At 52.5% G+C, this 27,057-nt stretch overlaps 5 protein-coding genes across 7 annotated transcripts; 3 read left to right on the plus strand and 2 right to left on the minus strand.

Moving 5' to 3' along the window:
• The first annotated feature begins 53 nt into the window (after positions 1-53).
• On the plus strand, positions 54-3,114 carry LTA (lymphotoxin alpha). The gene is made up of 4 exons (XM_029241962.1): positions 54-1,165; positions 1,567-1,674; positions 1,760-1,865; positions 2,079-3,114. The coding sequence occupies exons 2-4, from the start codon at positions 1,576-1,578 to the stop codon at positions 2,489-2,491; spliced, it is 618 nt and encodes a 205-aa protein (XP_029097795.1). The 5' UTR covers positions 54-1,165; positions 1,567-1,575; the 3' UTR covers positions 2,492-3,114.
• A 1,247-nt stretch (positions 3,115-4,361) lies between these two features.
• TNF (tumor necrosis factor) lies at positions 4,362-7,139 on the plus strand. Its single transcript, XM_029241961.1, has 4 exons — positions 4,362-4,744; positions 5,314-5,359; positions 5,549-5,596; positions 5,927-7,139. Exons 1-4 carry the CDS (start codon positions 4,559-4,561, stop codon positions 6,346-6,348), a joined length of 702 nt encoding a protein of 233 aa, XP_029097794.1. The 5' UTR covers positions 4,362-4,558; the 3' UTR covers positions 6,349-7,139.
• Positions 7,140-8,899: 1,760 nt separating this feature from the next.
• Positions 8,900-12,401, minus strand: LTB (lymphotoxin beta). 2 transcript variants are annotated; one of them, XM_029244235.1, is made up of 4 exons: positions 10,695-11,318; positions 10,230-10,281; positions 9,959-10,033; positions 8,900-9,538 (listed from the first exon to the last, which is right to left on the minus strand). In XM_029244235.1, the coding sequence occupies exons 1-4, from the start codon at positions 10,854-10,856 to the stop codon at positions 9,084-9,086; spliced, it is 744 nt and encodes a 247-aa protein (XP_029100068.1). In that variant the 5' UTR covers positions 10,857-11,318; the 3' UTR covers positions 8,900-9,083. The 2 variants fall into 2 exon arrangements, with proteins under 2 accessions (XP_029100068.1, XP_029100069.1); XM_029244236.1 differs by having other exon boundaries at positions 9,498-9,538; positions 9,959-10,137; positions 10,695-12,401.
• A 2,773-nt stretch (positions 12,402-15,174) lies between these two features.
• Positions 15,175-16,964, plus strand: LST1 (leukocyte specific transcript 1). Its single transcript, XM_029241625.1, has 4 exons — positions 15,175-15,310; positions 15,706-15,804; positions 16,138-16,160; positions 16,689-16,964. The coding sequence occupies exons 1-4, from the start codon at positions 15,289-15,291 to the stop codon at positions 16,836-16,838; spliced, it is 294 nt and encodes a 97-aa protein (XP_029097458.1). The 5' UTR covers positions 15,175-15,288; the 3' UTR covers positions 16,839-16,964.
• Positions 16,965-17,120: 156 nt separating this feature from the next.
• NCR3 (natural cytotoxicity triggering receptor 3) lies at positions 17,121-19,974 on the minus strand. 2 transcript variants are annotated; one of them, XM_029241623.1, is made up of 4 exons: positions 19,676-19,974; positions 17,889-18,233; positions 17,607-17,718; positions 17,121-17,273 (listed from the first exon to the last, which is right to left on the minus strand). In XM_029241623.1, the coding sequence occupies exons 1-4, from the start codon at positions 19,854-19,856 to the stop codon at positions 17,165-17,167; spliced, it is 747 nt and encodes a 248-aa protein (XP_029097456.1). In that variant the 5' UTR covers positions 19,857-19,974; the 3' UTR covers positions 17,121-17,164. The 2 variants fall into 2 exon arrangements, with proteins under 2 accessions (XP_029097456.1, XP_029097457.1); XM_029241624.1 differs by having other exon boundaries at positions 17,186-17,480; positions 17,611-17,718.
• Between the last annotated feature and the right edge of the window lie 7,083 nt (positions 19,975-27,057).

The following is a 27,057-nucleotide window of genomic DNA, read 5'->3' on the forward strand; positions in this document are numbered from 1 at the left end:
TTTCATGTATATGAGGCTCAAAAGCTGGAAGAACTAATCTATAGTTGTAGAGGTCAGAAAGTGGTTGGTTATCTTTGGAAGGTATGAACTGGGAGGGGGCACAAGAGAACCCTCCTAAAACTATGTTGAACTGGATGGTGGCTACATGGCTATAAACAGATGGAAAAGTTCATCAGGCTATCCACTTAGGAGAAGTGCACCTCACTGTACCTGAGTTCTGCATCAATAGAAGGGGGAAATCCTTAATGATTTTACAACAGTGTATTGGCTTTACAAGTGCAGCTGCAAGACAAGTCCCTTTGCTGTCCCCTCTCTGCCCTAGGTCACCACCCTTAAGCTCCACCTGTGTGGAATTCTGAAGCATCCCCTGTAGAGAACTTTAGCAATTGCCACATTCCTTGATCCTGGAATGTGTTTGTTTGGGGTTATATATATCTGATCTGTGGAGCCCACCTGAGGTTGGGATGAGGTGGAGGGCATCCTTCAGCAGTGAGACAAGACCTCATCATACGTGAGTTCATGGCTCATCGTGAGCTGAATCTTCCAAACCAGAACACTTTTGAGAGTAAAAGGGGGTCCATGAATATTTCTACCAGGACAACAGGCATAACCCAGGATGTACCAGGCAGGAGGGTATATAATGGAACTTTTGATATGAAACCTTCCAGGCAAACTGGAAAATACACACACTGGGACAAGTGTGACTTGAGTCTCTGGGACAAGGACAGGGGTACAAGAGGAGGAAATGTGCACAGAGAGAAGCCTGTAACCAGCCAAGGGTGCAGAGGTGTTATACATAATTGCTCTTCAGGGAACCGGGCCTCCAGCCCACGCCCCAGCTGCTCCCCTTCTCCTCCTCCTCTGAATTTACTGTCCCTTCTCTGGAACTCCTAAGCCTGACCCCCGCTCCCTGGGCCTCCCAGCCCACGGTTCCCCTGACCCCACTCCCTTTCCCAGAACTCAGTCGTCTGAGCCCCCAGCCTGCGGTTCTCTCCTAGGCCTCAGCCTTTCCTGCCTTCGACTGAAACAGCAGCATCTTCTAAGCCCTGGGGGCTTCCCCGGGCCCCAGCCCCGGCCTAGAACCCGCCCGCCGCCTGCCACGCTGCCACTGCCGCTTCCTCTATAAAGGGACCCAGGCGTCCCGGCCAAGGGCACCGCACAGCAGGTGAGACTCTCCCACCCCATCTCCTTGGGCTTCCCCGGCAGTGAACTCCTTCCCCCGGGGCGTTCAGTCCCTCCGACTGGGCTTCAGCCCCTCCTGCACCTCCTGCTTGGGCCTGGGCCTGGGCCTTGGTGGGTTTGGTTTTGGTTTGTTCCCCTCTCTCTGACTCTTTATCTGTCAATCTCTTTCTCTCTGTCTGTGTCACACAGTCTGATCCCTCTCTGTTCCCTTCTCATCTCTGTTCGTCTCTCTCTCTCTCTCCCCCTGCTCACCTGGGGTTTCCCTGACTGCATCTTGTCCCCTTCTCTGTCTGTCGCCCCGTCTCTCAGGGTGGCTGTCTCCACGGGCAGGAGGCCCGTCTTCCGCATCGTGCCCCGCCCCGCTCACTGTCTCTCTCCCTGCAGGTTCTCCCCATGACACCACCTGGACGTCTCTACCTCCTGAGGGTGTGCAGCACCCCCCTACTCCTCCTCCTTCTGGGACTGCTGCTGGCCCTGCCGCCCGAGGCCCAGGTGAGGCAGCAGGGCAATGGGGACTGTGTGGGCAGCCCAGCCTGACCTTGGGCCTGAGGACCTCTCTGACTCTGTCCTCCCCTAGGGGCTCTCTGGTGTTGGCCTCCCACCCTCAACTGCACAGCCTGCCCATCAGCACCCCCCGAATCACTTCACCCGAGGCACCTTCAAACCTGCTGCTCACCTTGTTGGTAAACATTCACCTGCCCTCCTAGACATGTAGCCCCCAGCCCTCCTCCCATCCCCCTTCAGGGACCCAAGCATCCCCTCCAGCTCACCCCCACTCCCACTCCCTTCTGTCCTCCCAACCATCCCCCAGGAACTCAGTCCAGCACCTGCTTCCTCAGGGATTGAGACCTCTGACCCCCAGGTCCTTGACCGCCATCCCTTCTGGCTTTCCCTAGGAGATCCCAGCACCCAGGACTCACTGCGCTGGAGAGCAAACACGGATCGCGCCTTCCTCCGCCACGGCTTCTCTCTGAGCAACAATTCCCTCCTGGTCCCCACCAGTGGCCTCTACTTTGTCTACTCCCAGGTGGTCTTCTCTGGGGAAGGCTGCTTCCCCAAGGCCACCCCCACCCCTCTCTACCTGGCCCACGAGGTCCAGCTCTTCTCCTCCCAGTACCCATTCCACGTGCCTCTCCTCAGCGCTCAGAAGTCCGTGTGCCCAGGGCCACAGGGACCTTGGGTGCGCTCGGTGTACCAGGGGGCTGTGTTCCTGCTCACCCGGGGAGACCAGCTATCCACTCACACAGATGGCATCTCCCACCTGCTCCTCAGCCCCAGTAGCGTCTTCTTCGGAGCCTTCGCTCTATAGAAAAATCCAGAAAGAAAAAATTTGGTTTCAAGGCCTTCTCCCCATTTTGCCTCCATTCTGACCACTTCAGGGGTCACCACACCTCTCTTTTGACCATTCCATCAGTCTCAAGTCTTCCCCCGTTCTCGGCACCTGGAGCTTCCAAAGAAGGAACTCTAGGCACCCCAGGGGACCACACCTTCCTGAACCACCCCGGATGCTCGGCTGAGGACTTCAAGCCTGCCTGGAAATGCCCACCCAGAGCCCTTCGTCTGCCCTGCCCGTCTAGGGGGCCTTGCCCTGGACATGGAAGGGGAGCTGACACATGAGGGAGCTTGAGTGGATGACTGGGGGCAGGGAGGGGGGTTATTTATGAAGGGAAAAAATTTTAAATTATTTATTTATGGAGGATGGAGAGAAGGGGGACGGCAGAAGAAAGAGATAATACACCCAAGAGACGAAGAGTGAGAGGGCGTGGGCACAAGGATGACCTAGCAAGAGAGAAAAAGAGTGGGTCTGAGGGACCAAGGGGCTCTGGAAGGAAGTGAAAGGCTCCTAAGAGCCAGCCATTGCCTGACTGGACACCCCACGAGGAGACGTCTGACCCTTGATGGAGCCCAATAAACCTCTTTTCTCTGAAATGCTGTCTGCCTGTATCTGTCTGTCTGGGAGGGGAGAATTCCCCAGATGTCTCTAAGGAATGGAGGGAGGACAGGAATCAGAGGGACAGGAGCTGTGGGCGTACAGAGAGGCCTAAGGGGCTCTGGTGAAATGTGGTGGCCTCGCAGGGGTGGGAGGAGATCAGAGGATAAGCTGAGAAGACAAAGGAAAGATGCAGGTCCAAAGTCTGGAGGAGTGGAGGTCAGGGAACCCCTGAGGAATGGGGGTGACAGGAGGCTTCTGAGGAGCAGTGACCACACTGAAGGGTGTTTGTTTGGGACTGTGGAGGAGCAGCATGAGGCCCCCGGAAGACGTGGCCATGCCAGGGCCCTGAGGAATGGGAGAGCCTCCAAGGCTGGGGGACTGGAGAACCCAGGGGACGTTTCAGGAGACGCGGTCACGTGCAGGGGCTCTGAGGGCCAGGGCTGTCTCCAGGAAACTGGAGGGAGCAGGGAGTTCTTTGCAGATACATGGCCACACACAGGGACTCTGAAGGGTGGGGTCTTCGTGCAAAAATTGGGGCATCACATGCCCTTGGAAGTCAAGACTGAAACCAGCACCAGAGTTTTGCTGAGTCCCGGGTCAGAGTGAAAGGAGAAGGCCTGCCGTGGTGGGGTTCGTGAATTCCCAGCGTCGCTTTCACTCCTCTGGGGCTGTCCCAGGCTTGTCCCTGCCATCCTCTGCCAGTCCTTGCAGAGCCTCAAGCTTCCCTTCCTCCAGCTCCTCTTGCCCCCAGGGACCGAAACACACATCTCGGGACCCAGCACAGCTTCCCCCAAGTTTTCTCTCCATTAAGGACTCAGCTTTCTGAAGCCCCTCCCATTTCTAGTTCTACCACTACCTGAGTCCGGTCTGGAATCAGAAGGAAATAGGCCACAGAACTCATCCCCCAAAGAAATGGAAACAAGGGGAACTGGGGGGCACAGGGAAATGGGGTCCAGCCTCCAGGGTCCTACATCTACAGCAGTAACTGGCCCAGGGAGCCCCCCTCAGAATTCGGGTGGGCAGGGTAGGAAGTATCCTTGATGCCTGGGTGTCCCCAACTTTCCAAACCCCCGCCCCCGTGATGGAGAAGAAACCGAGACAGAAGGTGTAGGACCCGCTACCGCTTCCTCCAGATGAGCTCATGGGTTTCTCCACCAAGGAAGTTTTCCGCTGGTTGAATGAGAGCCTTTCCCCGCCCTCCTCTCACCCCAGAGCGTATAAATGCAGCTGTTTGCACACCCAGCCAGCAGAAGCTCCCAGAGCGAGGACACCAGGGGACCAGCCAGGAGAGAGACAAGCAACTCCAGAGCCCCCTGGAAATAACCTCCCAGACCACACACCCCCACCCTGACAGGCAGCCAGACGACTTGCTCCCTCTAACACACCCAGCCACAGGGCTCTACCGTCTCCCAGCTGGACTTGAGCCCTTCAGAAGAAGACGCCATGAGCACTGAAAGCATGATCCGGGATGTGGAGCTGGCAGAGGAGGCGCTCTCCAAGACGGCAGGGGGCTCCCAGGGTTCCGGAAGGTGCTTGTGTCTCAGCCTCTTCTCCTTCTTCCTGGTCGCAGGAGGCACCACGCTCTTCTGCCTGCTGCACTTCGGGGTAATCGGCCCCCAGAGGGAAGAGGTGAGTCCCTGGCCAGCCTCGGCTCGTTCTTTCACCCAGAGAGAAATGGGAGAGAAAAGGGGCGAGATACAGGGTGGGGGAAAGAGGTGTGCTGATGGGGAGGCTTGGGGAGGAAAACAGTGGAGAAAGATGGGGAGGCAGGAGGAGACGTGGAGAGAGATGCGGGAAGAGAAGGAAGGATGGAGAAATAGGGTGCCTGGCACATGGGCGACGCTCTCTAAATATTTGTCGAATGAATGAATGAGTAAGCAGGGATTCAGATATAAAGAGAGATGTGTAGACAGATAAGGGGTATGGGTAGAAAGATGGGGAAGAAAACAACTCATCTGGATAAAGATGGTGAGACAGAAGGAGATATACCAGGTATGAAAGAGAGATAGGAAAGATGAAGCTAAGGGTGTCTGGCACACGGCAGGAACTCAATGAATGAGCTGTTAAATGGATTATGGATGAATGGGGAGAGAAAACGAGACGCATCAGTGCAGAGAGTACAAGCTAGAGAAGCAGCCGGCTGTTTCTCCTTCAGGGGTGACTTGCTTTGATACTAATCCTCCTTCTTCTCCCAACAGTTCCCAACTGGCTACTCCATCATCAGCCCTCTGGCTCAGACACTCAGTAAGTGTCTCCAAAACCTCTCTCCTAATTCTGGGCTTGGGTGGGCGTAGGGGTTGGTCCTGGGATGGAAGCAGTAGGGGAAATTTAGAGTTTGGGTTTGGGGGGAGGAGGAAAGGAGGTCAAAGTAGTGGGATATTTTCTGGGAAGCTTAAGGGTCTCTCACCTTCTTCTTTTCTCTTTCCTCTTCAGGATCATCTTCTAAAACCTCAAGTAACAAGCCCGTAGCCCATGTTGTAGGTAAGAGTTCTGAGGATGTGTCTGGGGGATGAAGAAGCAGATGGGATGGGGAGGGGTAGGATTTGGCAGCTGAAGCCAGGCTGAGGGTAGACAGACCTTGGAGACAGGGTGAGAAGGACTCACTGAGCTCAAGGGGAGGGTGGAGGATACTTAGAACTTGAAGGGGATACTCAGAGCCTCATGGCCAGATGGGATGTGGGAAGACAGACAGAGGGGACAGGAACCGGATGTGGGGGGTGGGGTGGGCAGAACTTGAGGGCCAGGATGTGGAGAGTGGAACTGACAGGGTCACAATGACTCACCCCTCCCTCTTTTTCTCCCTCCCTCCAGCCAACCTCAGTGCTCAGGGGCAGCTCCGGTGGCTGAACACATATGCCAACACCCTCCTGGCCAACAGCGTGAAGCTGGAAGACAACCAGCTGGTGGTGCCGACGGACGGGCTGTACCTCATCTACTCCCAGGTCCTCTTCAGGGGCCAAGGCTGCCCTTCCACCCACTTGTTCCTCACCCACACCATCAGCCGCATCGCTGTCTCCTACCAGACCAAGGTCAACCTCCTCTCTGCCATCAAGAGCCCTTGCCAGAGGGAGACGCCAGAGGGGGCTGAGGCCAAGCCCTGGTATGAGCCCATCTACCAGGGAGGGGTCTTCCAGCTGGAGAAGGGTGATCGACTCAGTGCTGAGATCAACCTGCCCGACTATCTGGACTTTGCTGAGTCTGGGCAGGTCTACTTTGGGATCATTGCCCTGTGAGGGAGCAGGACATCCATCCTATCCCACCTCAATTACTTTATTATTTACTCCTTCAGACCCGCTCATCCCCTTCTGGTTTAGAAAGAGAATTAGGGACTCAGGGCTGGGCTCCAAGCTTAAAACTTTAAACAACAACAACACTTAGAAATCAGGGATGCAGTGCCTGGACAATGGGGCACTGACCACCACCAAGAATTGGAACTGGGTCTTCTGGAACTCACTGGGGTCCTTGCGTTTGGATTCCTGGATGCAACCTGGGACACCCAGAATGTGGGGGCCAGGGGACCTTGGGTTCTGACTGGAGCACTTCAGAACATTCCTTGAGAAGATCTCACCCAGAACTTGACATGAGTGGACTTCAGGCCTCCCTTTCTTCCAATGTTTCCAGACTTCCCTGAGATGGGGAGCCCAGCCACACCCCAACAGGGCCAGCTCCCTCTATTTATGTTTGCACTTGTGATTATTTATTATTTATTTATTATTTATTTATTTACTAATGAATGTATTTATTCAGGAGGTCAAGGTGTCCTGGGAGATCCAATGTAGGGGCTGCCTTGGCTCAGATGTGTTTTCTGTGAAAACGGAGCTGAACTGTAGGTCGTTCCCACCCTGCCTCCTGGTCTCTGTGCCTCCTTTTGCTTATGTTTTTAAAAAATATTTATCTGATCAGGTTGCCTAAATAATGCTGATTTGGTGACTGACTTGTCGCTACATCACTGAACCTCTGCTCCCCAGGGGAGTCGTGTCTGTAACCGCCCTACTGGTCAGTGGCGAGAAATAAAGTGTGCTTAGAAAAGAAATATGGCCTCTTTCTGGGAATTAATTCTTCATTGGCCTCTCCTCTGGGGTGAGACGTGGCTCCCTGAAGTTCTTTCTCCGCAGGGCTTATGATCCCTGCACCTCACCCCTTGGACTGCTGGGGCTCAGGAGACCCTACATAAAACAAAGCCCCACTGAATATGCCCCTCCCCCAAGAAAGGAACCTGAACTTAATTAGCTCGCCCTCAGGGGACTGGAATTTCCAACTCTGGGAATTCCTATCCAAGTGGGGGAAATCCCGCAACTCAGGTGAGATTTCCGGCTGTTGCCGCCTGAGCGAAAGACCCGGGGAGCGGCCACATTCTCAGGTACCTGAATCACAGCCAAGGGACTTCCAGGCAGTCAGGCACCTGGGCTCCAAACCGCCTGATCCCGCCCCACGCTCCTCCCACTGCCAGCCCAGTCCTAACTGTGCAACCTGAACCAGTCGCTGAACCTTGTCTATCAAAGAGAAGTAGGAACGCCCACCGCACACGGGGCCCCCTGAGAACAGAAGACCTAAACTCTTCACAACAGAGCAGCTAGCGGAGCACTCGGTGAATTCTGGCTTTCTCCTTTTTCCCAGTCCCCGGTCTTCTACCCACCTCCATCTCTCAGTGGATGGAATTGAAGAGGAAGAAGAAAATAAAAAACAAGGAATAAGATGTAGGTGAAGGACCCACCCCCCCATGCCAGCTTGGTCTCCCTGATTTTCCTGGCGAATGAGGAGGAGAGGGATGGGAGGTGGGTGAAGTGGAAAGAGAAATGCATTCCTCCCCTCCGGGAAGGCTCTTCTGGACACAGAGTCAAAGACAAATATGGAGTCAGAAATGAAGACTCAGAGAGTGGCAGCCCTCACTGGGCTCTGAAGTTGGGCTTTCCTTCCTGCTAGGGTTGCCAGGCAGGGGGAAAACTGTGCCGTGTGCCACAGAGGTGGGGTGACCCGCTGGGGTAACCTAGATAAAGCCTTGGATCCTCCTCCAGCTCGGGGCTGAAAGTCGGTCATGGGGTGAAGAGGCTGCTGTTACTCACTCTGGGGCCCCGACACTTGCCCACTCATGGAAAGGGGACCTGAAATGTGACTGAGGGGTGAGGACCTTCCATCCCACCCTGGACAGGGCCAGGTGACATCAGTTTTTCCTCCTCCCCAGGTTCTCCCTTGTGTCCTTGGGCACTATCCCCACCCCATCTCTCTTTCTCAACCACCCTCCCAGCTCCTTCAGCCTCCTCCCTTCACGCCCGAGTCCCCACCCCCACTCCCCCGCTCCCCGAGCTGTGGGTCTTCCCCTGGAGAAGAGTCGACTGAGGCTAACAGGGCCTTCAGGCAGCTAGCAGGGCAGAAACGCTGTCCCCTCAGTGCTTCATTATCAGCCCTATTCGGGTTTACTCTGCTGGCTGGGCCTTTCTGAGTGGTACTTGCCTTCCCCAGTAATGACCCCTGTCACTACCGGGAGGGACCCAAGAGAGAAGAGTGCAGTGTTGAGTCTGTGGGGACCATGTGGCCTTGAGAATCAGGATGCTTGGAGATGCTTTGGGGTTTGTGGAGAGCCCTTTCCTTCTACCCTCTAAATGGGCTAATGCTGGGGCAAGGCCATTCAGAGGCAGGGGTGGGTGGGACCCACAGATCCCCATCCCAGGGAACAGAGGCCATGCCAGGTGTTATGAATTGTTTCAAGCAACCAGAAAAATACAGAGACTATTTAACCAACATTTGTGTACCCGCCCTGAATGAAGACACGTTAGCATCTCAGCATCTGTACGGGCAGCACTAAAGCTTTACATTCTTTATTTTCACCAGGCTCAAAATCAGTTTCTAAACAGTCTTCTACATTTTCGCCACGGCCATGGGGTCCCTGGTGTCTGGGTCCCCAATATCTAGGCTGATTCGTTCACATACTCCCACCATGCAGTAGTCGTTTTAGGGACGCGGGTAGCCCTCACCCCACCATCACCGCCCCAAAGAAGGTCTTTCCTCTCCTGTAGTCCACCATATCGGGGTGACTGATATTGACGTACACTCTCTCGCCTCTCCGGAGCTGCACCAGGCCGCCGAACCCCACGCTCGTGTACCAGAGAGGCCCGTACTCGTGCCTCTGGGCGGGGTCCAAGACCGGGCTCACGGTCTCCGCGCCCTCGAGCAGTAGCTCAGGACTCCCCGATCCATAGGCGCCCCCCGCCCGGTACAGCCGACTGAGCAGCGTGACGGAGCGGTCCAGGGGGTCCCCGCCGGGAGGGGGCGCCCGGCCCCGGTAGCCGACGTGACAGTAGAGGTAATAGAGGCCATCCTGCGGGAGGGCCAGCCCCTCGGCGCCCGAGAACTGCGTCCCGCTCCTCAGAAACGCCTCTTCTTTCTTCGCCTCCCAGCCTAGCCCCTGCCCCGTGGTCCAAGCGCCTGCGGAGAAACGGGCCAGTTGGCTCTCGGAAATCCGATCCTGAAAGGAGTGATCCAGGCCTGGGACTTCTGGGAGGGTGGGCCTGAGGGACAGTTGGGGCTTTTAACCCCCTGCAGGAGTCCAGCCGGGCTGGGGGAGCGGGGTGATGGCGCTCTCTCTGCAATGAGTACGAGTTGGGACTGAGGGCACCTGGGTGTGCGGTACAGAGCGCTGTGGTGGGGAGATCCAGGCCGGGTTTTGACTCCTCCGGCGGAGGGGGAAAGCGAGAAGCTAGAATGCTGGACGAGCAGAAGAGTGCGTACTATAGCAGCGGTGAAGCAGGTGGGCTACCCAGCACGGCAGTAACAGAGCAAAGAGACTCTAACTGTGGGCGAGCAGAACTGGCACCCTTGGACTCTTCAGGTCTATGAGATCCTTACCAATGAGGTGGGCAGCCGGGAGCCTGGGGCTGAGATCTGTTTCTGCCTCCTCCTCCACTGGCAACTCCCGGGACTCTGGAAGGGGCGAAGAGTCCACGGTTGGGGGCAGGGCAGCCACCCACGTGTAGTCACCTTGAGAGGACAAGGCGCCAGGGCCCAGGGATGGGGCACCTGGATTCCTGGAGGAAGAGAGTATCTGGGGATGCTGATGGATGGGAGCTGGGAGTCCCTGAGGGCAGAAGCAGGGGAGGGGGAGATGGTCGGCTCTTACCAAATCGCTGGTGGGCCTGTGCTTGGGCGCCTGGGTCAGCGGTCCCTGTTACCTGAGTGGGTGGGGTCACAGAGTTCAGTCTTAGCTGATGCCAGCCCCACCCCTCCCATTCCCAACATAGATGCAAGCTCCAGACTTGGGGTTTCTCCCACCAGCCCCAGCCTCAAAACACACCTCCCTGGAATGGAGAACAAGTAAGGCATCTGTACTTGGGCAGAGAGACAGAGGCCCAAGTATGTCTTGGGAAGAGGAGAAGAGACATACAGACAACCAGAAAGGGGCTTGGTGACATCAGGGCACAACAGCATCACAGGAACGTGGAAAGAGGACCAGCAAAGAGACAAAGGAGACATCCTCACTGGGGGACAGCCAAGCCAGCTGAGCAGGAAGAGGCAAGAGGCACAGCCAGAGGTGAGGGAGCGGCAGCAATATACGGCCCTTGGAGGATTTGTGGCAGCCACTCACCAGTCCTCCCTGCTCCTGGGGCACCAAGGCCAGCACAGCCAGAACAGTGATAGGCACAGCCAGCAGGAGGGTCACCAGGGAAGTGGCTCCTGCAACAGCCAGCAGGAGGCATCCCTTCGCCTGGGGCCGCCTACCCCGGCACTCCAGCCCCAGTGCCCCCATTGAGACTGAGCCAGGGCCAGGGCAGGGGGGCTTTCATACCTCAGGGGTGGGGCCACCCCCTCCCTGTAGACCCACACACCTGGCTGGGACTTTCCGAACACCCCTGCTCCCCTCACCCTGCTTCCTGTTTACCCAGAGCTAGGGTGGGGCAGCTGGATGCCTGCGTTCTCTGAACTGGGGAAGGAGCTGGGGTGAAGAGACAGGCATTCAGGGTAGAGCTGGAGGGGCCTTGGAGATCTTCTGACTCAGTGGGAAGGGAAACTGAGGCCCAGAGAGGGAAGCTTGCTCGCAGAAAGTCGGCAGCTGCAATGAGGACACAGAACTCCAGATTGCTAGTGTGGTCTTCATTCTTCTTCTTTTTTTTAAATTAATTAATTGATTGATTGATTGATTTTGGCTGCGCTGGGTCTTCTTTGCTGCGCAGGCTTTCTCTAGTTGCGGGAGCAGGGGCTACTCTTCGTTGCGGTGCGCGGGCTTCTCATTGCAGTGGCTTCTCTTGTTGCAGAGAACAGGATCTGGGCACGCGGGCTTCAGTAGTTGTGGCACGCAGGCTCGCAGGCTCTAGAGCGCAGGCTCAGTAGTTGTGGCACACAGGCTTAGTTGCTCTGCAGCATGTGGGATCTTCCCGGACCAGGCATTGAACCCGTGTCCCCTGCATTGGCAGGTGGATTCTTAACCACTGTGCCACCAGGGAAGTCCCTGGTCTGCATTCTTCTGCACCCCAGAGGTGGGTGCTGGAGGGAGGGCTGCATCCATATCCCTGAGGTCAAGGGCTGGAATAGGAGGACCAGAACTGGAATCTTCAGGGATGGATGTCTAGGTTCCAAAGAAGAACCTGTCCCCACACTGGACTGACCTCCTCCTCCCATTCCCTTGTGCCCTCCAAGCCCCCAGAGCTAGGTGAGAAAGGCAGAGTTAAGCCAGTCCACGGTGATGGCAGCTGAAGGGGGCCTCAGCCTCACCACTGACTATTAACTCACTGAGGAGGGATGGAAATAGAGCATTACCTCCCTTGCTACACAGAGTGTAAACAGGAGAGCGATGAGGCATCCACCCCCAAAGAGCTTCACAGTCTAGAATGGCTCCATCCATTTAGTAGACGCTGACTAAGTGTTAAGTGAAGAAAGGAAAAAAGGATGAATGAGTAAGAAAACAAAGCAGTAAGGACCAAATGAATGGTGTAGTCGGCAGAGCAGTAGGAGTTGAAGGGAGGAAAAACCAGGTCAAGAAAGTTGGAGGTGGTCCCAGATCATTTCCCCTTCTTGATATCTCTGTGTGTTCAGGTAATAATAATAACAACATAGCTAATATCCAGATAGCATTTGGTATGTGTCTGCCACTAATCTACACACTATATATAATAATGCTCTTTCTTTCTTCCTTCCTTTTTCTTTCTTTCCTTCCTTCCTTCTTTCTTTCTTTCTTTTTCTTTCTTTCTTTTTCTTTCTTTCTCTCTTTCTTTCTTTCTTCCTTCCTTCCTTCCTTCCTTCCTTTCTTTTTGGCCACACGGAGTGGCATGTGGGATCTTAGTTCCCCAACCAGGGATCAAACCCGTGCCCCCTGCAGTGGAAGCGTGGATTCTTAACCACTGGACCTCCAGGGAAGTCCTATAATAATGCTTTTAATCCTGATAAAAACTCTTAAGAGGGGAGCTTCCCTGATGACGCAGTGGTTAAGAATCACGGGCTCTGCGACAAGAGAAGCCACCGCATTGAGAAGCCGGTGCACCGCAATGAAGAGTAGCCCCCACTCGCCACAACCAGAGAAAGCCCGCGCACAGCAAAGGAGACCCAACGCAGCCAAAAATAAATAAATAAAAGAAATAAATTTATTTCAAAAAAACCAAAAAAACTCTAACAGGAAACTGAGGCACAAAGAAGTTAAAGAACTTGTGAAAGGTCACACAGTAGTAGCAGAGACAGGATTTGAACCCAGGCAGTCTGGCTCCATACCGTTAACCACAAGACAGTTTAAAAACTGAGTACTGACTTCAGATTTGTCCATTTCAGGGTATGTAAATCTTACCTTCCTCACTCCCCCCAAAAAAGAATAGGGAAACAAATATTGAACTTGAGTCAATGATAAGCATGGTAAAGGGTTTAGAGGTAAAATGTACTGATGTTTGCAACTTTGAAAGGTATCAAAAAATGAGATGGATTGATAGATATGTGATAAAGCAAATATATAGAAGAATATTAATTGTAGAATCTAGGTGGTAGGGATAGGTTCACTGTACAATTCTTTCAATTTTTTTCTATGTTTGAATGTTTTAATAATAAAACATTTTGAAACAATATTTTCCTACTGTCCTGCATGGGAACACTGTGGATGGGAGAAGGGAAGGAAGTAGCAGAAAATTTCTGAATCTGGAGAAGGAAATGCAAATGCTTATGGGCCCAGGCACCAGATCTCCTCTTCAGTCCTTGCTTCCACATGAGCTCCCAAGTCTTCACCCTCCTCAAGGACTAGGTGTGCCATCCTCCAGCATTTATCTCCCTCTCCATCACAGTGCCACTATGAGGCCTTCATCTAGGTCCTTGGACTACCACCCTTACTTTTGTGCTCAATATCAGAATGCTGCTCGCTGCAGGAAGGCCACCTGGATTGCCCACACCTCTTTTCCCAACACCAACTTGTCATCAACTTTCTGTCCTAGATCTATCAGCAGTGCTCATGTCGATCTAGTCTGGCTGTCTCTGACTCTCCTGTTTGTTAATCAGTCAGCCAAGTGCCCTGTTAGATACAGCCCCAGAATACCAGGAGAGTTACCCAAATCCACTGGAACTCCCAGTCTGCCTTGGGAGCTGGAGTGTGTGTCCACACATACCAGGATCATGAGCTCTCAGCGACACAGTGTAATTGGGAAAAGTGAATCAGGGTAGGCATCTAGAAGGGATATGATCACTGACGACTTGCGGGATCAATAGGATGGCTGGAGGGCTTCCCTGGTGGCGCAGCGGTTAAGAGTCCGCCTGCCGATGCAGGGGACACGGGCTCGTGCCCCGGTCCGGGAAGATCCCACATGCCGCGGAGCGGCTAGGCCTGTGAGCCATGGCCGCTGACCCGCGCGTCCGGAGCCTGTGCTCCGCAACGGGAGAGGCCACAACAGTGAGAGGCCCGTGTACCGCAAAAAATAAATAAATAAATTTTAAAAAATAGGATGGCTGGAGCTGACAGGGATCACAGGCTGAATTATAGTCCTAGGAGCCTGAAAGGAAAAGATGTTGTAACCCTAACCCTCAAAGCCTAACTTTCTCTCCTAACAATGCTAGGGAGGCACCCAGGCTGGGGGAGAAGTTAAACCAGAGGAGGGGCAGGAATGTCTGAGGTGGCAACACTTTACCCAGGCAGCTCCGGTCAGTCAGGAGTCTGTCCAGCCGCAGGCCACAGACTCTAGGTAAGCTGGGCGAGAGCAGGGAACCCTCATGAAGGAAACACAGGGAGGGGACAGTCACCCCCAGAGTGAGGTGAGTCTAAGATGAAGGAAGGGAGAATAAGGCTTTGAGGTTCCCTGGGCCCTGGGGGAATCCTGTCTGGCCTCTGCCTCCGCTTCCCAAAGAACTGTAAACAATCCACTTCTGCTGCCACTCCCCGTCATGGGCACCGCAGGCCCTCCTCTCCACCTGTGCTTCTGCTCCCCACCTGCCACCCCCCCCCATGTCCCAGCCTTCCTCTTGAACCCAGGATGGTCTCAGTTTCCACACCCTGGTCACTGCCTCTGGCTCTGGATGAAGTCAGCGGCCCCCTCTTTGCCCTCAAACAGGAACCAGTGGTTGTAGGGCAGGAAGTGCCTGAGGGGAAGTTATGGGCCCCAGACGCTCCTCCATGCCCCGCTTCAGCCCCAGCAGTATCTGCCCAAGGGAAGCGGCTCTCCACACCAGCCAAGCGGGGGGGCCCCCCTTTCCCAAGTTGCTCTGGGGCTGAGGGAGCGGCCGTAGGTGCCAGGTGGCGCTGGACACCACCTTCCCTATTTTCCCACCAGTCGCCACGCACCCTCCAGACCCCAGCTCCTGCCTCAGCCCCCTCACCAGAAACTAGAACTATCCAGTGCTGGAGAGGCCCCTATGAACCAGTTGGTCAGCCTAGGGTCGGAGAAACAGAGTGGGCTCTGGAGCTGGCCTTGAACCCCAGCTCTGCCACTTCTGGGCTGGACGTCCTTGTCGGAGTCCAGCCTCGAGTCTCAGGTCCTTCACCAAGGAAATGGGCACCATAATACCCTACATTGTTATGGGGATTAGCAGTGACGAATAGAAAGAGCCCAGTTCAGGGTTGGCACATAGCTAAGGCTCCTCAGTCTGGGAAACGATTGTAACAGGGGCCCCAGACTTTACAGATGAGGAACTTGGGGCACGTGACTCACCCCAGGCCATTTAGCCTGGAAGAGCAGCGCTAGGTTTCCCAACCTGCAGGCTAGTCTTCAGTCCCCAACCTAATGGAAGCTTGTAAGACAAAAGGTAAGGTAACCCTCCGCTCAGGGAGGGTTGTGGTGCACAGGGAGCAGTGGATAAAAAGCGGTGTGTGTGCGGGTCGTGGGTAGGTGGCCAGGGTCTCTCGGGGCCAGCCAGTGCAGCGGACAAGGGGCTTCATGGGGAGGCCCAGAGAGGGCAGCAATGTGGTGGGAGGTTTCTGAGGGGCGAGTGGTCTCGGCGACGAGCGAGGTAACTGATGAGTCATGGCCACCTCTGGGACGAGGTGAGGGAACACAGTCTGGGGTGAAGAACCTCTGAAAGAATGGTTTTCTGCCTCTAAAACTGCTGGAGAAAGGAGCTGAGATCCCCGACCAACGAGGAGGACGGGGTAAGCTGCAGAGAGAAATGGGCTGTCTGACACTCACCCCTTTTCCCTGCAGAGATATGCCCTTACCTATATGGGGGCCTAGGGCTGGGGGTGCTTCTGTTCCTCGTCATGGTCATTCTGTCCGTCTGCCTGTGTCGGCTCCGTGGGAGAGGTGAACCCCACCCTCACCTCCCTCTTACCCCCTCGCCCCTCACCCCCGGGCAACACCCTGTGCCGTCCCCCCCCACACCCTTTCCTCCTGTGCTCCCAGACGCCCCCATCAACCCTGACTCGCCCCTCCTGCCTGAGGAAGGGGGTAGAAGTTGGGGGTTGGAGAGGGGAGGGGAGAGTGTCCAAAGAGAGGGACCTTGGCTTTTGGCTGTGGGAACCACAGGGAGGTTGGCAAGTGAGGAAACACCTGCTGGGGGTGGGGAGAGTGGGCGAGGAGGGCTGGAGGTGGCACAAGGGAGGCAAGGGCCAAGCCGAGCTGCTTCTTTTCTTCCAGTGAGGAGGCTGGAGAGGAGCTGGGTGAGTCTGGGGCAGAGAAGTGCGTGATGGGGCAACAAGCGGGGGCTGAGGTCGGGGGGCAGGAGAAGAGGGAGAAACGAGCCGGAGAGACAGAGAGACAGAGGAAGTAAGAGAGAAGCAGAAAGAGGGAAGTAAGGGATGAGAAGAAGAGAGGAAAGGAAAGGGGTAGAGATGGAAAGAAGAAATAAGACAGAAAGGAGAGAGAGGAAGAAATGAGGGAGAGAGAGACAAAAGTGAGAGGCAAAAATCAGAGAGAGAATGAGAGAGACACAGGGAAAATGAGAGAAATCAAGAGAAAAAGTAAGAGAAGGAGATTAAGAGTGATAGAGGGGGAGAGTGAGAGAGTAAGAGAGACACAAAGGGAAAAGGACAAGAGAGAGAGACGGAAAGAGAGAGAGGGAGAGAGCGCGCAAATAGAGGCAATGAGGTAAGAAAGTGGGGCAGGGGAGCAGTGAGAACTCGGAGGGCAGCGTCAGGGGAGGGAGGCTCCTGGGGACCTCCTGTCAGCACCCTCTGTCCCGGCCCCAGGCCCAGCTCTCGCAACAGGAGCTCCACTATGCGTCCCTGCTGAGGCTGCCTGAACGGGAGGGACCTGACCTCGGCAACCAAGAAAGGGAAGGCAGCCAGGAGGACCCCAGCACGGACTACGCCTGCATTGCCAAGAACAAACCCATCTGAGCACCCCCAGACGCCTCGTCCAGCCCAGGCGGGTGGTCAGGGCCACGCTGTAAAGACCAGTAAAGACCCAGTAAAGACCATGGTCTCGCCACCCTCTGTGTCTCAGGCTTCTCCATCTACCTCAAGCCCCAGCTCAACAGGGCCACCATCAAGACCTAAGCAACTTACCCTCCCACCCATTCTTACCCACCAGGGATCCACTGGGTGAAGAAGGCTGTTTAGGGACCCAAGCTCCCCTGAAGGCCAGAAAAGAGCACTTGTCTGTGGGCCATTGAGAGGTAGAGCTAATCATGTCTGATATCCCACTTTTCTCAGGACAAAGGGCCTTAGCCTCCTGGGTGGGAGAAGGAGGCGTGTTGAGCCTCAGGGTGCTGGTGGGAGGGGACTCTAGGCACAGCCCTGGGAAGCTCCCTCCTTGGACCTTTCCAGACTAGACTTGGTAGAAGGGAGAGTAAGAGTTGGGAGAACCCAGAACAGGACACATTGGGTCATCTAGAGCAAGAAATACACAAAAGGAGTTAATGGTGGGGCAGAGAGGGATTTATTGGGGGGGTGTCTTGAAGAACTTGGGATCCCTGGGGTCTGAAATCACTCATCAGAGGCCATCCAAGGAGTGGCAGTGTGCTCCCACGTGACAGTGGCCTGGTGGAGAGGCCACAGGAGCAGCTCAGTGCTGCAGCCTCCTTCTCTTCGTGGTCTCTGTCTCTACCTGCTCCAGCCCTCTCAGCGCCCCTCCCATCTCTGCGCCCATTGTCCCGGCTCCACTACTCACATTTGCCCTGGTAATAGATGGTGCTGCCCATGGCCACTGAGAGAAAGCTGAAGGCATAGAACCCAGCCCGAAGGAGGAAGACTGTGCCGGCAGCTAGCTGAGGAGGTCCTGCATGTGGGTGGGGATGGCGAGGGGGAGAAGGGCTTAGGAAAGGAGGCCCTGGGAAGAAGCGTGCACAGGCTTAGGGAGGACAGTGGGCCTCAGGGAAGGACTCTTGACTCGACTGCCAGGGAGAGTGGGGCCTCCGGCCAAGGAGGCACAGCTTCCCAGCACCTCACCTTTCTCCACAACCAGCAGAGTCCCATTCCCTGTTCCGACACCCAGGCCCAGCACCTCCACCCTGCACACGTAGACTCCGGCGTCACGGGCTCGGGTGTCCCAGATGTGCAGCTCAGCCTGGTGGTCACAGAGGAAACGGGAAGAGGGGAGAGGGGCCAGGCGGCCCCTGAACTCTGCGGTCTCATTCCTCACCTCCTTCCCTGGGGCCACTTTGTCCTGGTACCACGTGACAGAACCAATGGCCAATTTCCCTTGGCTGGCATTGAAGGAACAGGGCAGGAAGGCAGGGGTGCCCTCCTGGGTACGGATCTCAGGGGGCTGGGACACCCAGAGAGCACAGGATCCTGGGGGCAGAGAGAAGACCCAGAGAAACGCCTCCCCAATTACTCCAAAGAGAAAAGACAAGAGAACTTGCAGTAGACTATCCCTGCTGTACCCCACCCACAGAGGGCCCAGAGGGACGAGCACCTTAGATGTCTCATTAAGCCTTTCCTCTTTACCAATCTAATTTCTTAACATTGCTTATTAAATTGTTTTTCAAATTCTTTCCCATACCAACTCTCACCCTCACCCTCTCCCATCATTCTCCAGCTCCATTCACTAGTAACATTTTGCTGAAATTTAACTTGTCACAGTGAAAGTGAAGCTCATTCATGAACGTGGCTGCCTAGTTAACTAACACCATTAATTATATTATTCCAGGTATTATCTTAGTACTAATAGCATTCTGTTGCATACCATCCTTGCTACTTTGTTTTTTTTGTTGTTGTTGTTAAAGAGCATCAACTAGGGCTTCCCTGGTGGCACAGTGGTTGAGAGTCCACCTGCCGACGCAGGGGACACGGGTTCGTGCCCCGGTCCGGGAAGATCCCACATGCCGCGGAGCGGCTGGGCCCGTGAGCCATGGCCGCTGAGCCTGCGCGTCCGGAGCCTGTGCTCCACGATGGGAGAGGCCACAACAGTGAGAGGCCGACGAATAGCAAAAAAAAAAAAAAGAGCATAAACTAATTAAATCTCCAGGTGAAGACATGGCTATAATTGCTTGGGATCCATATTTAACTTATCTAAAATGATGAATTAAACCAATTATTAAAATTCTTGATTAAATTCTCTAGTTAATGAAATTTACCAATCAGTCTTCTATTTCAGTGATTCTCAAACTTGAGAGCACGTTGGAATCACCTGGAGTGCTTGTTAAAACAGATTCCCAGGCCCCACTCCCAGAATTTTTTATTCAGTGGGTCTGGAGTGGGTCCTGAGAATTTGCCCTAGGTCCCCGCTGACGCTGATGCTGGTCTGGAATCCACACTGAATTTAGTCAATGAATATGTCTGACAATTAAAATCAGTTTCATTAAGAAACTTAACTTAGATTTAATTAGATCTCCTAAACTCCTAATTATATGTAGACCCTAGATAATAAGCCTTGTTTAATAAGTTTATTAAACTCATCGAATTAAAACTGACCCCTTAAAAAGATTTGACCCCTCCCTTCAAGCCCTTCCTTCCTTCAAGCCCTGTTTTACTGGTTCTTTAAACTTTATCTTGTTAGGAACGTGGCTGGGAAGGAAGAGTTCTAGGATGGAAGCTGGGGAATGACCTTCCCAGCGGGTGACATGGAGGGAACTGCGAAGTGGGGAAGCCCACTGGGTATCAGCTTTATTGAGGGATGCCCTGCTTTCAGCCCCCACCCAACCTGCTCCCCCGGGACATCTATGTCCAGCCTCCCCCATCCTCCACCCTCCCAGCCCCACACCCCTCAGGGTCCTGGGAGAAACCCCTGTCACCTGGATGGACCGTGATGAAGATGAGGAACAGCATCCGGGCCATGTCGAAGGGTGTTCCTGTTGACGAGGGGGACGTGAGCAGTGAGGTCTGGGTGGAGGAAAACGACCCACTAGTTCTGACCAGGACTTTGGTCACTGGATGGGGGTGGGGAGCTTCCTGTGACACACAGGACTGACACATCACTTACAAAGGACCTCAACGCCCTAGGGCCTGGGGCATCAGACGCATGCTTCCCTGAGGAAAGAGGATGCTGCTGACGGTGATATCTGGGTCACTAGGAGGTGGGGGCAGCATGTGGGCATGTTGCCTAAGTGTTTGAGGGGGAGGGGGGTCTTAGATGGCCGGTGATGCTAGGGTGGGTGGGTGGATAGGTGAGACCAGGATGTGGTTCCCCTATCTTTTGAGGTTCAAGAAGACCAACCCTTTACCAAGAATCAGCCTCCAAGAGCCTTTCTGGGCTCAGAGCTAACCTACTTCCCCTCCCCTTGGCTCAATAGCGCCCAGGTCCACCCTATCCATTCCCTTCCTTCGAGTCCGGCCCTCCCCCAGGGCTGCTCTAGAAATTCTGTAAATGAGAGGATTAGCAGAAGTCAGTTGATTGGTCGTGGCGACAGGGAGTTGCCAGGGACTTTGTCTGTTTCACTTAGGATGTGCTGACTTGGGTGGATTGGCAGAGTGAGTGCCGCTGATGGGGAAGTTTGGATGCATTCACATTCAGATCCCCATTAAAGGAATACACCTCTTGCAGAGGTCTGCTTTACCAGGTGTGTTCTGCACAGATTTATCACCCACTGGTCAATTCACTCATTTTTTATTTTATTCATTATTTAGCTAACATTTATTGAGAAATCACAAAGTGCCCCCATTACATGAAATGCATTTTGACAGACCCAAATGAAATACACATTATGTTACACATAACTCCAAGGTTATGCAGGGATTAGTACAAGAGTATGCAACACACTCTTGTACATGTATTACACACCTATATGAGATAACACAGCACAGAGAAAAGAGGATGATGTGTAATATGCTGGGTGAAGCCTGCCCAGCCCTCGCCACACATTTTCCCTCTGGCTCCTTTTATATCAGTACATATTCTTTCTTTCTGTCCGAGTTTCTCGCTGTTTCACAATACATCCATAGATTGTGCAGTCCTAATCTCCACTGCAGTGATTTGGAGCATTTTTGGAGAAGTAGTAATTTTATGGTTAAGAATGCTGGCTCGGGGCTTCCCTGGTGGCGCAGTGGTTGAGAGTCTGCCGATGTAGGGGACACAGGTTCGTGCCCCGGTCCGGGAAGATCCCACATGCCGCGGAGCGGCTGGGCCCATGAGCCATGGCCGCTGAGCCTGCGCGTCCGGAGCCTGCGCTCCACAACGGGAGAGGACACAACAGTGAGGACACAACCGAAAAAAAAAAAAAAAAAAAAAAAGAATGCTGGCTTGAAGTCAGGCTGTGATCAGCTCCCCTACAAACTAGTTACATAATCTTGAACAAATCATTGAACCTCTCTGAACCACCTAGACAAGCACGGTACCTCACAATCTGGGAAGGAGTGACTCAGCCACTCTCTTTTAGTGGAGTGGCTGCCTCCTCAGGGCCATCTAACCAGAGGCTGTGGAAATGAGGTGCCATGGCAAGGCAAGGGCTGCCCCCTGGTGGTCACAGAGAAGGGGGAGGCCTGAGGCACCAACATGTGGCTTTTCTCAACTGGGCTTTAATTCCAGCTTCTGCCCTGTCCCTTACCTTGCCTTGTCTTATCAACGCCCCATCCCCATCCCCAAAGGGTCAATGTGGAGCAAATTGTCTCTTGTACTCAACTGTGGGAACCCCATGGTTTGGGGAGGGAGGGAAGATCACCACCAGTGGAGTGGGGGTGAGGGGCTGGGATGGGCAACTGGCCTGAGGATAAAACTCTGTATTTCACAGGGCATATAATTAATCACATGGCACTACTCCATGTCCCAGGGCAATGCAGCTTAGAAGCCAAGTCAACATAAATAGGAATCATGGTTCCCCTACTTACTGTAAAATGGGAGTAGCATCTGTCAGTTTTCAGACTCCACTGTAGTGGAGGGTCAGTGTATGTTAGCCTTTATCTCCTCCCCAGTCCTGAGCTAGAATGACCAAGATTATAGCTGGGCCTGAACTCAAAGGTGCTTTGCTCTTTCAACCTCTTTTGTCCACCTAAGATTTCCAGTATCCAAAACTGTTGTGGATTATGAAGACAGTACTTGGCTTTTCTTAAAGTCCATCTAGAATAAACCCTGGTGTATGTGTGGATTCAAGGACCCTTTCAATAAATCTGAGACCCTCTAGGGCACTTTAACCTGTGGGATGGGAACTGCTGTGCTCATAAGCTCAGCAAACTCAAGGATGTAACTTTTCAAAAGAAACTTTTACCAGGTACTCAAGAAGAGAGGCAACAAGTAGGAAAGTTGTGAAATGGATGTACACACGTCTCTGGTCTGATTGCTTTAACATCCAGCTGTGGGCTGCCTTGAGGGTGGTCAGGGCCAACAAACTCCCAACTTAGAGCTTAGAGCAGGAAAAGAAGTGAAAAAAACAGAAGGGATTCTGGAATCCCAGCACAAGTGATCCCATCTCACCTAGTGTTTCCTCCTCTACGTGTTGGCAAGGGTGAGACTTGGGTGACTTCTCCTCCAGCTGAGTCCTTATAAATATTTTTCAACTAATTAATGGTTCTCAGGATATACTTTCAACCTCTGACCATGACTTCTCTGAGGTTCACCCCACCTCCTTTGGCCTCTCCTTCTTGCTGTCACTGTCCAACTCCCTCACATTCACCAAGAGCAGACGCCCGACTCTCCAGCTTCCTCTCTATTTCAATCTCTGCCATCTCTCTGGAAGATTTAATGTCCATGTATATGACATTATATACAGATGTAAATATATATATATATATATATATATATATATATATATATATATATAGTAAAGTACATAGATCTTAAGTGTACAGTTTGATGACCTCTGGCAAATATATACACTCATGTAAACAGCACTGCAATTGAGATACAAATCATTTCCACCACCCCAGGAAACTCTCCTATGCCCCTCTTTGGTCAATCCCCTTCCCCTCCCAGGAGCAACTACTGATTTATACCCCTATAGATTAGTTTAATCTGTTCTTGAACTTCAAACAAATGGAATCATATAGTATACACTACTGTATCTGGCTTCCTTCATTCTGCATAATGTCTGTGAAATTCATCTATGTTGTTCCAGGTATCAGAGGCTTGTTCCTTTTTGTTGCTGAGTGGCATTTCATTATATGGATGTACCGCAGTTTGTTTATCCATTCACCTGATGATGTACAATTGGATTATTTCTATTGGTTTGATATTATGAGTACATCTCCTATGAACATTCTTGCACACAATTTTCAAATTACTTTTCTATGCACTAATTTCACAGTTCCTTCACCTTGTCCACTCCATCCATCATCTTGACTCTACGTGACCTACACCTTGGATCTTTTCTCCATTTTACCTCTTCTTTCACAGGGACATAAAAGCAATCAGACCTGAGTCCCTCCCAACTCCTGTACCCTCCACATGTGCTTTCACACCATTCTCCTGTTGGAAGACTTTTGGGATGTTTCTCTTACCTTCATTCAACTGAGCATCTACTATGGGCTTACCTAGGCAATTCTGTCATAGCCACATTTTTTTTTTAGTAAATACATTTATGTATGTATGTATGTATTTTGGGCCGCGTTGGGTCTTCGTTGCTGTGCGGGCTTTCACTAGTTGCGGTGAGCGGGGGCTACTCTTCATTGAGGTGGCCTCTCTTGTTGCGGAGCACCAGCTCTATGTGCGCAGGTTTCAGTAGCTGTGGCACGCGGGCTCAGTAGTTGTGACTCGCAGGCTCTAGAGCGCAGGCTCAGTAGTTGTGGCACACGGGCTTATTTGCTCCACAGCATGTGGGATCATCCCGGACCAGGGCTCGAACCCATGTCCCCTGCATTGGCAGATGGATTCTTAACCACTGCACCACCAGGGAAATCCATAGCCACAGTTTTAACTACTGCTAGTCTCTGTCGAGTCCCCAGTCTATATCTCCATCTCAATTTGTACCTTTACCTCAGGCCTCTTTCTGAGATCTGAGTCCAGATTATCTAACTTCCCTCTAGACATCTTCCCCAGAATGTACCACAGGCATTTCAAAATCATCAGTGTCTACCCAAACCGGGTCAGCCTTCTATATTCCCCACGCCAGTGAATGGAAACAATCTACCCAGTCACTCGAAGCAAAATCCTGGGACTTATCCTATTCTGCCTTCTCCCTCCATTCCCCCATCCAAAAACCCCAAGTGCCATCCATTCTGCCTCTGAGATATATAAGTATCTTTCTCTGCCTTTTGATTCTCACTGCTAGTTAAGGCCCTCATCATCTCAGGATGAAACTAGGACAATTGCTTCTCCGATGGACAGTGGGTTTCTTCTCAATATTCATTCCACGTCTCCCTATCTGAGCATCAGGGCTCATCCATCTATTCAACTATGCCTTTACTGAGTGCCTTCCACGTGCTAGACATCCTATCTTCATTTTCCCTGATCTCTCTTTCCCTTACCTCTCTCCTTATCTCTCATATATCTCTGTCCACAGCTCTATTTATTGTCTCACCAGCTTTATTTTTAATTTTATTTTATTATTATTATTTTTGGGGGGTACGCGGGCCTCTCACTGTTGTGGCCTCTCCCGTTGTGGAGCACAGGCTCCGGACGCGCAGGCTCAGCAGCCATGGCTCACGGGCCCAGCAGCTCCGCAGCATGTGGGATCTTCCGGGACCAGGGCTCGAACCTGTGTCCCCGGCATTGGCAGGTGGATTCTTAACCACTGCGCCACCAGGGGATTCCTGGTCATTTCTTTTTGTTACTCATTTTTTTTTTAAAGCTTATCAGTTTGGGTTTTTTTTTTAGTATTTATTTATTTGGTTGCACCAGGTCTTAGTTGAGGCACGTGAGCTCCTTAGGTACGGCAGGTGGGCTCAGTTGCGGCTTGTGGGCTCCTTAGTTGTGGCATGCAAACTCTTAGTTGCGGTATGCATGTGGGATCTAGTTCCCTGACCAGGGATCGAATCCGGCCCCCTGCATTGGGAGCGCAGAGTCCTATCCACTGCGCCACTAGGGAAGTCCCACTCATATTTAAATGAGATAGATTTTTCTAAACTGTTAACAGGAGGACGTTTGGTGGGGGGTCAGAATGGCTTTCCAGACTTACAAGTACAAGGACTCCTCCTCTTTTGCCATCACAATGGATTATTTCCTTAAATTTGGCACCTCTGTGTAGCCACTACCTCCTTGGCCTCTGAGAACCTCTCCCAGTTAAGTAAGCATTTACCCCCAACCTTAGGCTTCTTTATTTCACAGGAGACCTCACAGGCTGCCACCTCCCAAGTGCACCTAAGGTGGTGCACTTAATATTAGGAGAATTTTGCTGCCACATCTGGGTCCCTTTGGCTGCTTTAAAACATTCTCTCTCCACCTTTACGGGTATTTGAATCTGTTCAGTCAGCACTGCCCTCAGCTTTTCCCTCCAGGGGTGAGGCCTTTCCTCCCAGGAGGGAATATTTGCTTTTTTTTTTTTTTTAGCAGTTACCGGGACCCTCGCTACTCCCCTGCTCTTCTCAGAGGCACTCTTGGGGAATGCCTGCTCAGCGGGGAATTTGGTCACACGGACACATAAATCGGAGTTTGTAGGTACTCTGTATCTCCTAGCTTCACTGAAAATGTAGCGCGCGCGTGCGTGCGTGTGTGTATGTATGTGTGTTTCCAATCTCTTTACAGGAGTCAAGAGGGGAAATTTAGAAATAAACTGTTGTCACATTCCCCTCAAAGCCCTACAAGGAGGCATTTTAGAAAAGAAAAGGCTTTGGCAAAAGCGATGTTGGTGACTCGGTTATGGTTCTCCAGAGCTGTACCTCGTAGACTCAGAATCCTAACTTGTTTTCCTGCCTCCCGGAAAGCCTCTTGTTAACCAAGCCCCTGAGTCTGGTGCATACACCAGGATGCCCTTTTGTTCATTTACAATAAGAAATAGAGCTACAGCAGAGATCCGTTTCTTCCCAGCCCCCCACACTCCCCCCATACACACATATACACTGTATCATTCAGGTTCTCAAATTTGGTTCATTTGAGGAAATAGTTTTGTTTTGTTTTTTTAATTTGGCTGGGCTGGGTCTTAGTTGAAGCATGCGGGATCTTTAGTTGCAGCACACAGGATCTTTTTTTAGCTGCGGCACGCGGGATCTTTAGTTGTGGCATGCGAACTCTTAGTTGCAGCATGTGGGATCTAGTTCCCTGACCAGGGATGGAACCCAGGCCCCCTGCATTGGGAGTGCAGAGTCTTAGCCACCGGACCACCAGAGAAGTGCCCAGAGATAGTTTATTTACCAAGGTGCGGGTCAGGTATAGGGGAATCACAAGGCATATTGCAACCCCGGCCCAAAAGGATGAGGGGAGGAGAGATTACAGCAGTGGTTTTTACTCATTTTGTGCCACAGATCTCTTCAGCATTCTGGTATAGTGTAAAATAAAAAATATATAACAAAGTAAAACAATTACATTGAGTTCCAGTTATCAAAATATTAATAAAATACTGGGATAGAAAAAAACATGTACTTATTACCACATTAAAAGACAAGAGATTTAAAAGAGAGGCAAGTTGGGACTTCCCTGGTGGTCCAGTGGGTAAGACTCCACGCTCCCAGTGCAGGGGGCCCGGGTTCCATCCCTGGTCAGGGAACTAGACCCCACATGCCACAATGAAAGATCCCGCACGCCACAACTAAGACCCGGCATAGCCAAATAAGTAAATAAATATTAAGAAAAGAAATACAGGCAAGTTGAAGTTAGACTTTAAAAAAGATATCAGTGCAAAAGATGTTGTTGGCTTGAGTAAGAACTTTAAACTGTGAAGTGGTCTTTGACAAGGCAACACGTGTAATGTTGGACGTGAGAAGAGGATGTATTTTTTCTTTTCCAAATTCACAGACCACCTGAAAGTTATTCCCTGGGCTTCTGAAACCTGGAAAAGGACAGCATCATGTAGAGCAGGTTGCCTGGAGAGGAGCATTGCCCATAGATGGAGGTGTCAGCCAGCCTGAGGTGACCTTGTGGGAAGGGAGTCAGAGGAATGAATACCCTTAATGTGCTCCCTCCTGTTGTTCTCCTGCCACGCTCCCCATCAGCCAAGACAGCTAGAAACCAGAGGTGCCCTTGATATAGTCTGTACAGGTTAGTCTCCTGGGGCAGAGAACAGAGTGGGAGAGGGAAAATGGAGGGGCAAACAGAAGACATCCAGGCCCACACACACACACACACACACACACACACACACACACACACACACAC

Source organism: Monodon monoceros, unplaced genomic scaffold (assembly GCF_005190385.1).
Source record: "Monodon monoceros isolate NGI ecotype Baffin Bay Population unplaced genomic scaffold, NGI_Narwhal_1 Super_Scaffold_3, whole genome shotgun sequence".
Taxonomy (NCBI): domain Eukaryota; kingdom Metazoa; phylum Chordata; class Mammalia; order Artiodactyla; family Monodontidae; genus Monodon; species Monodon monoceros.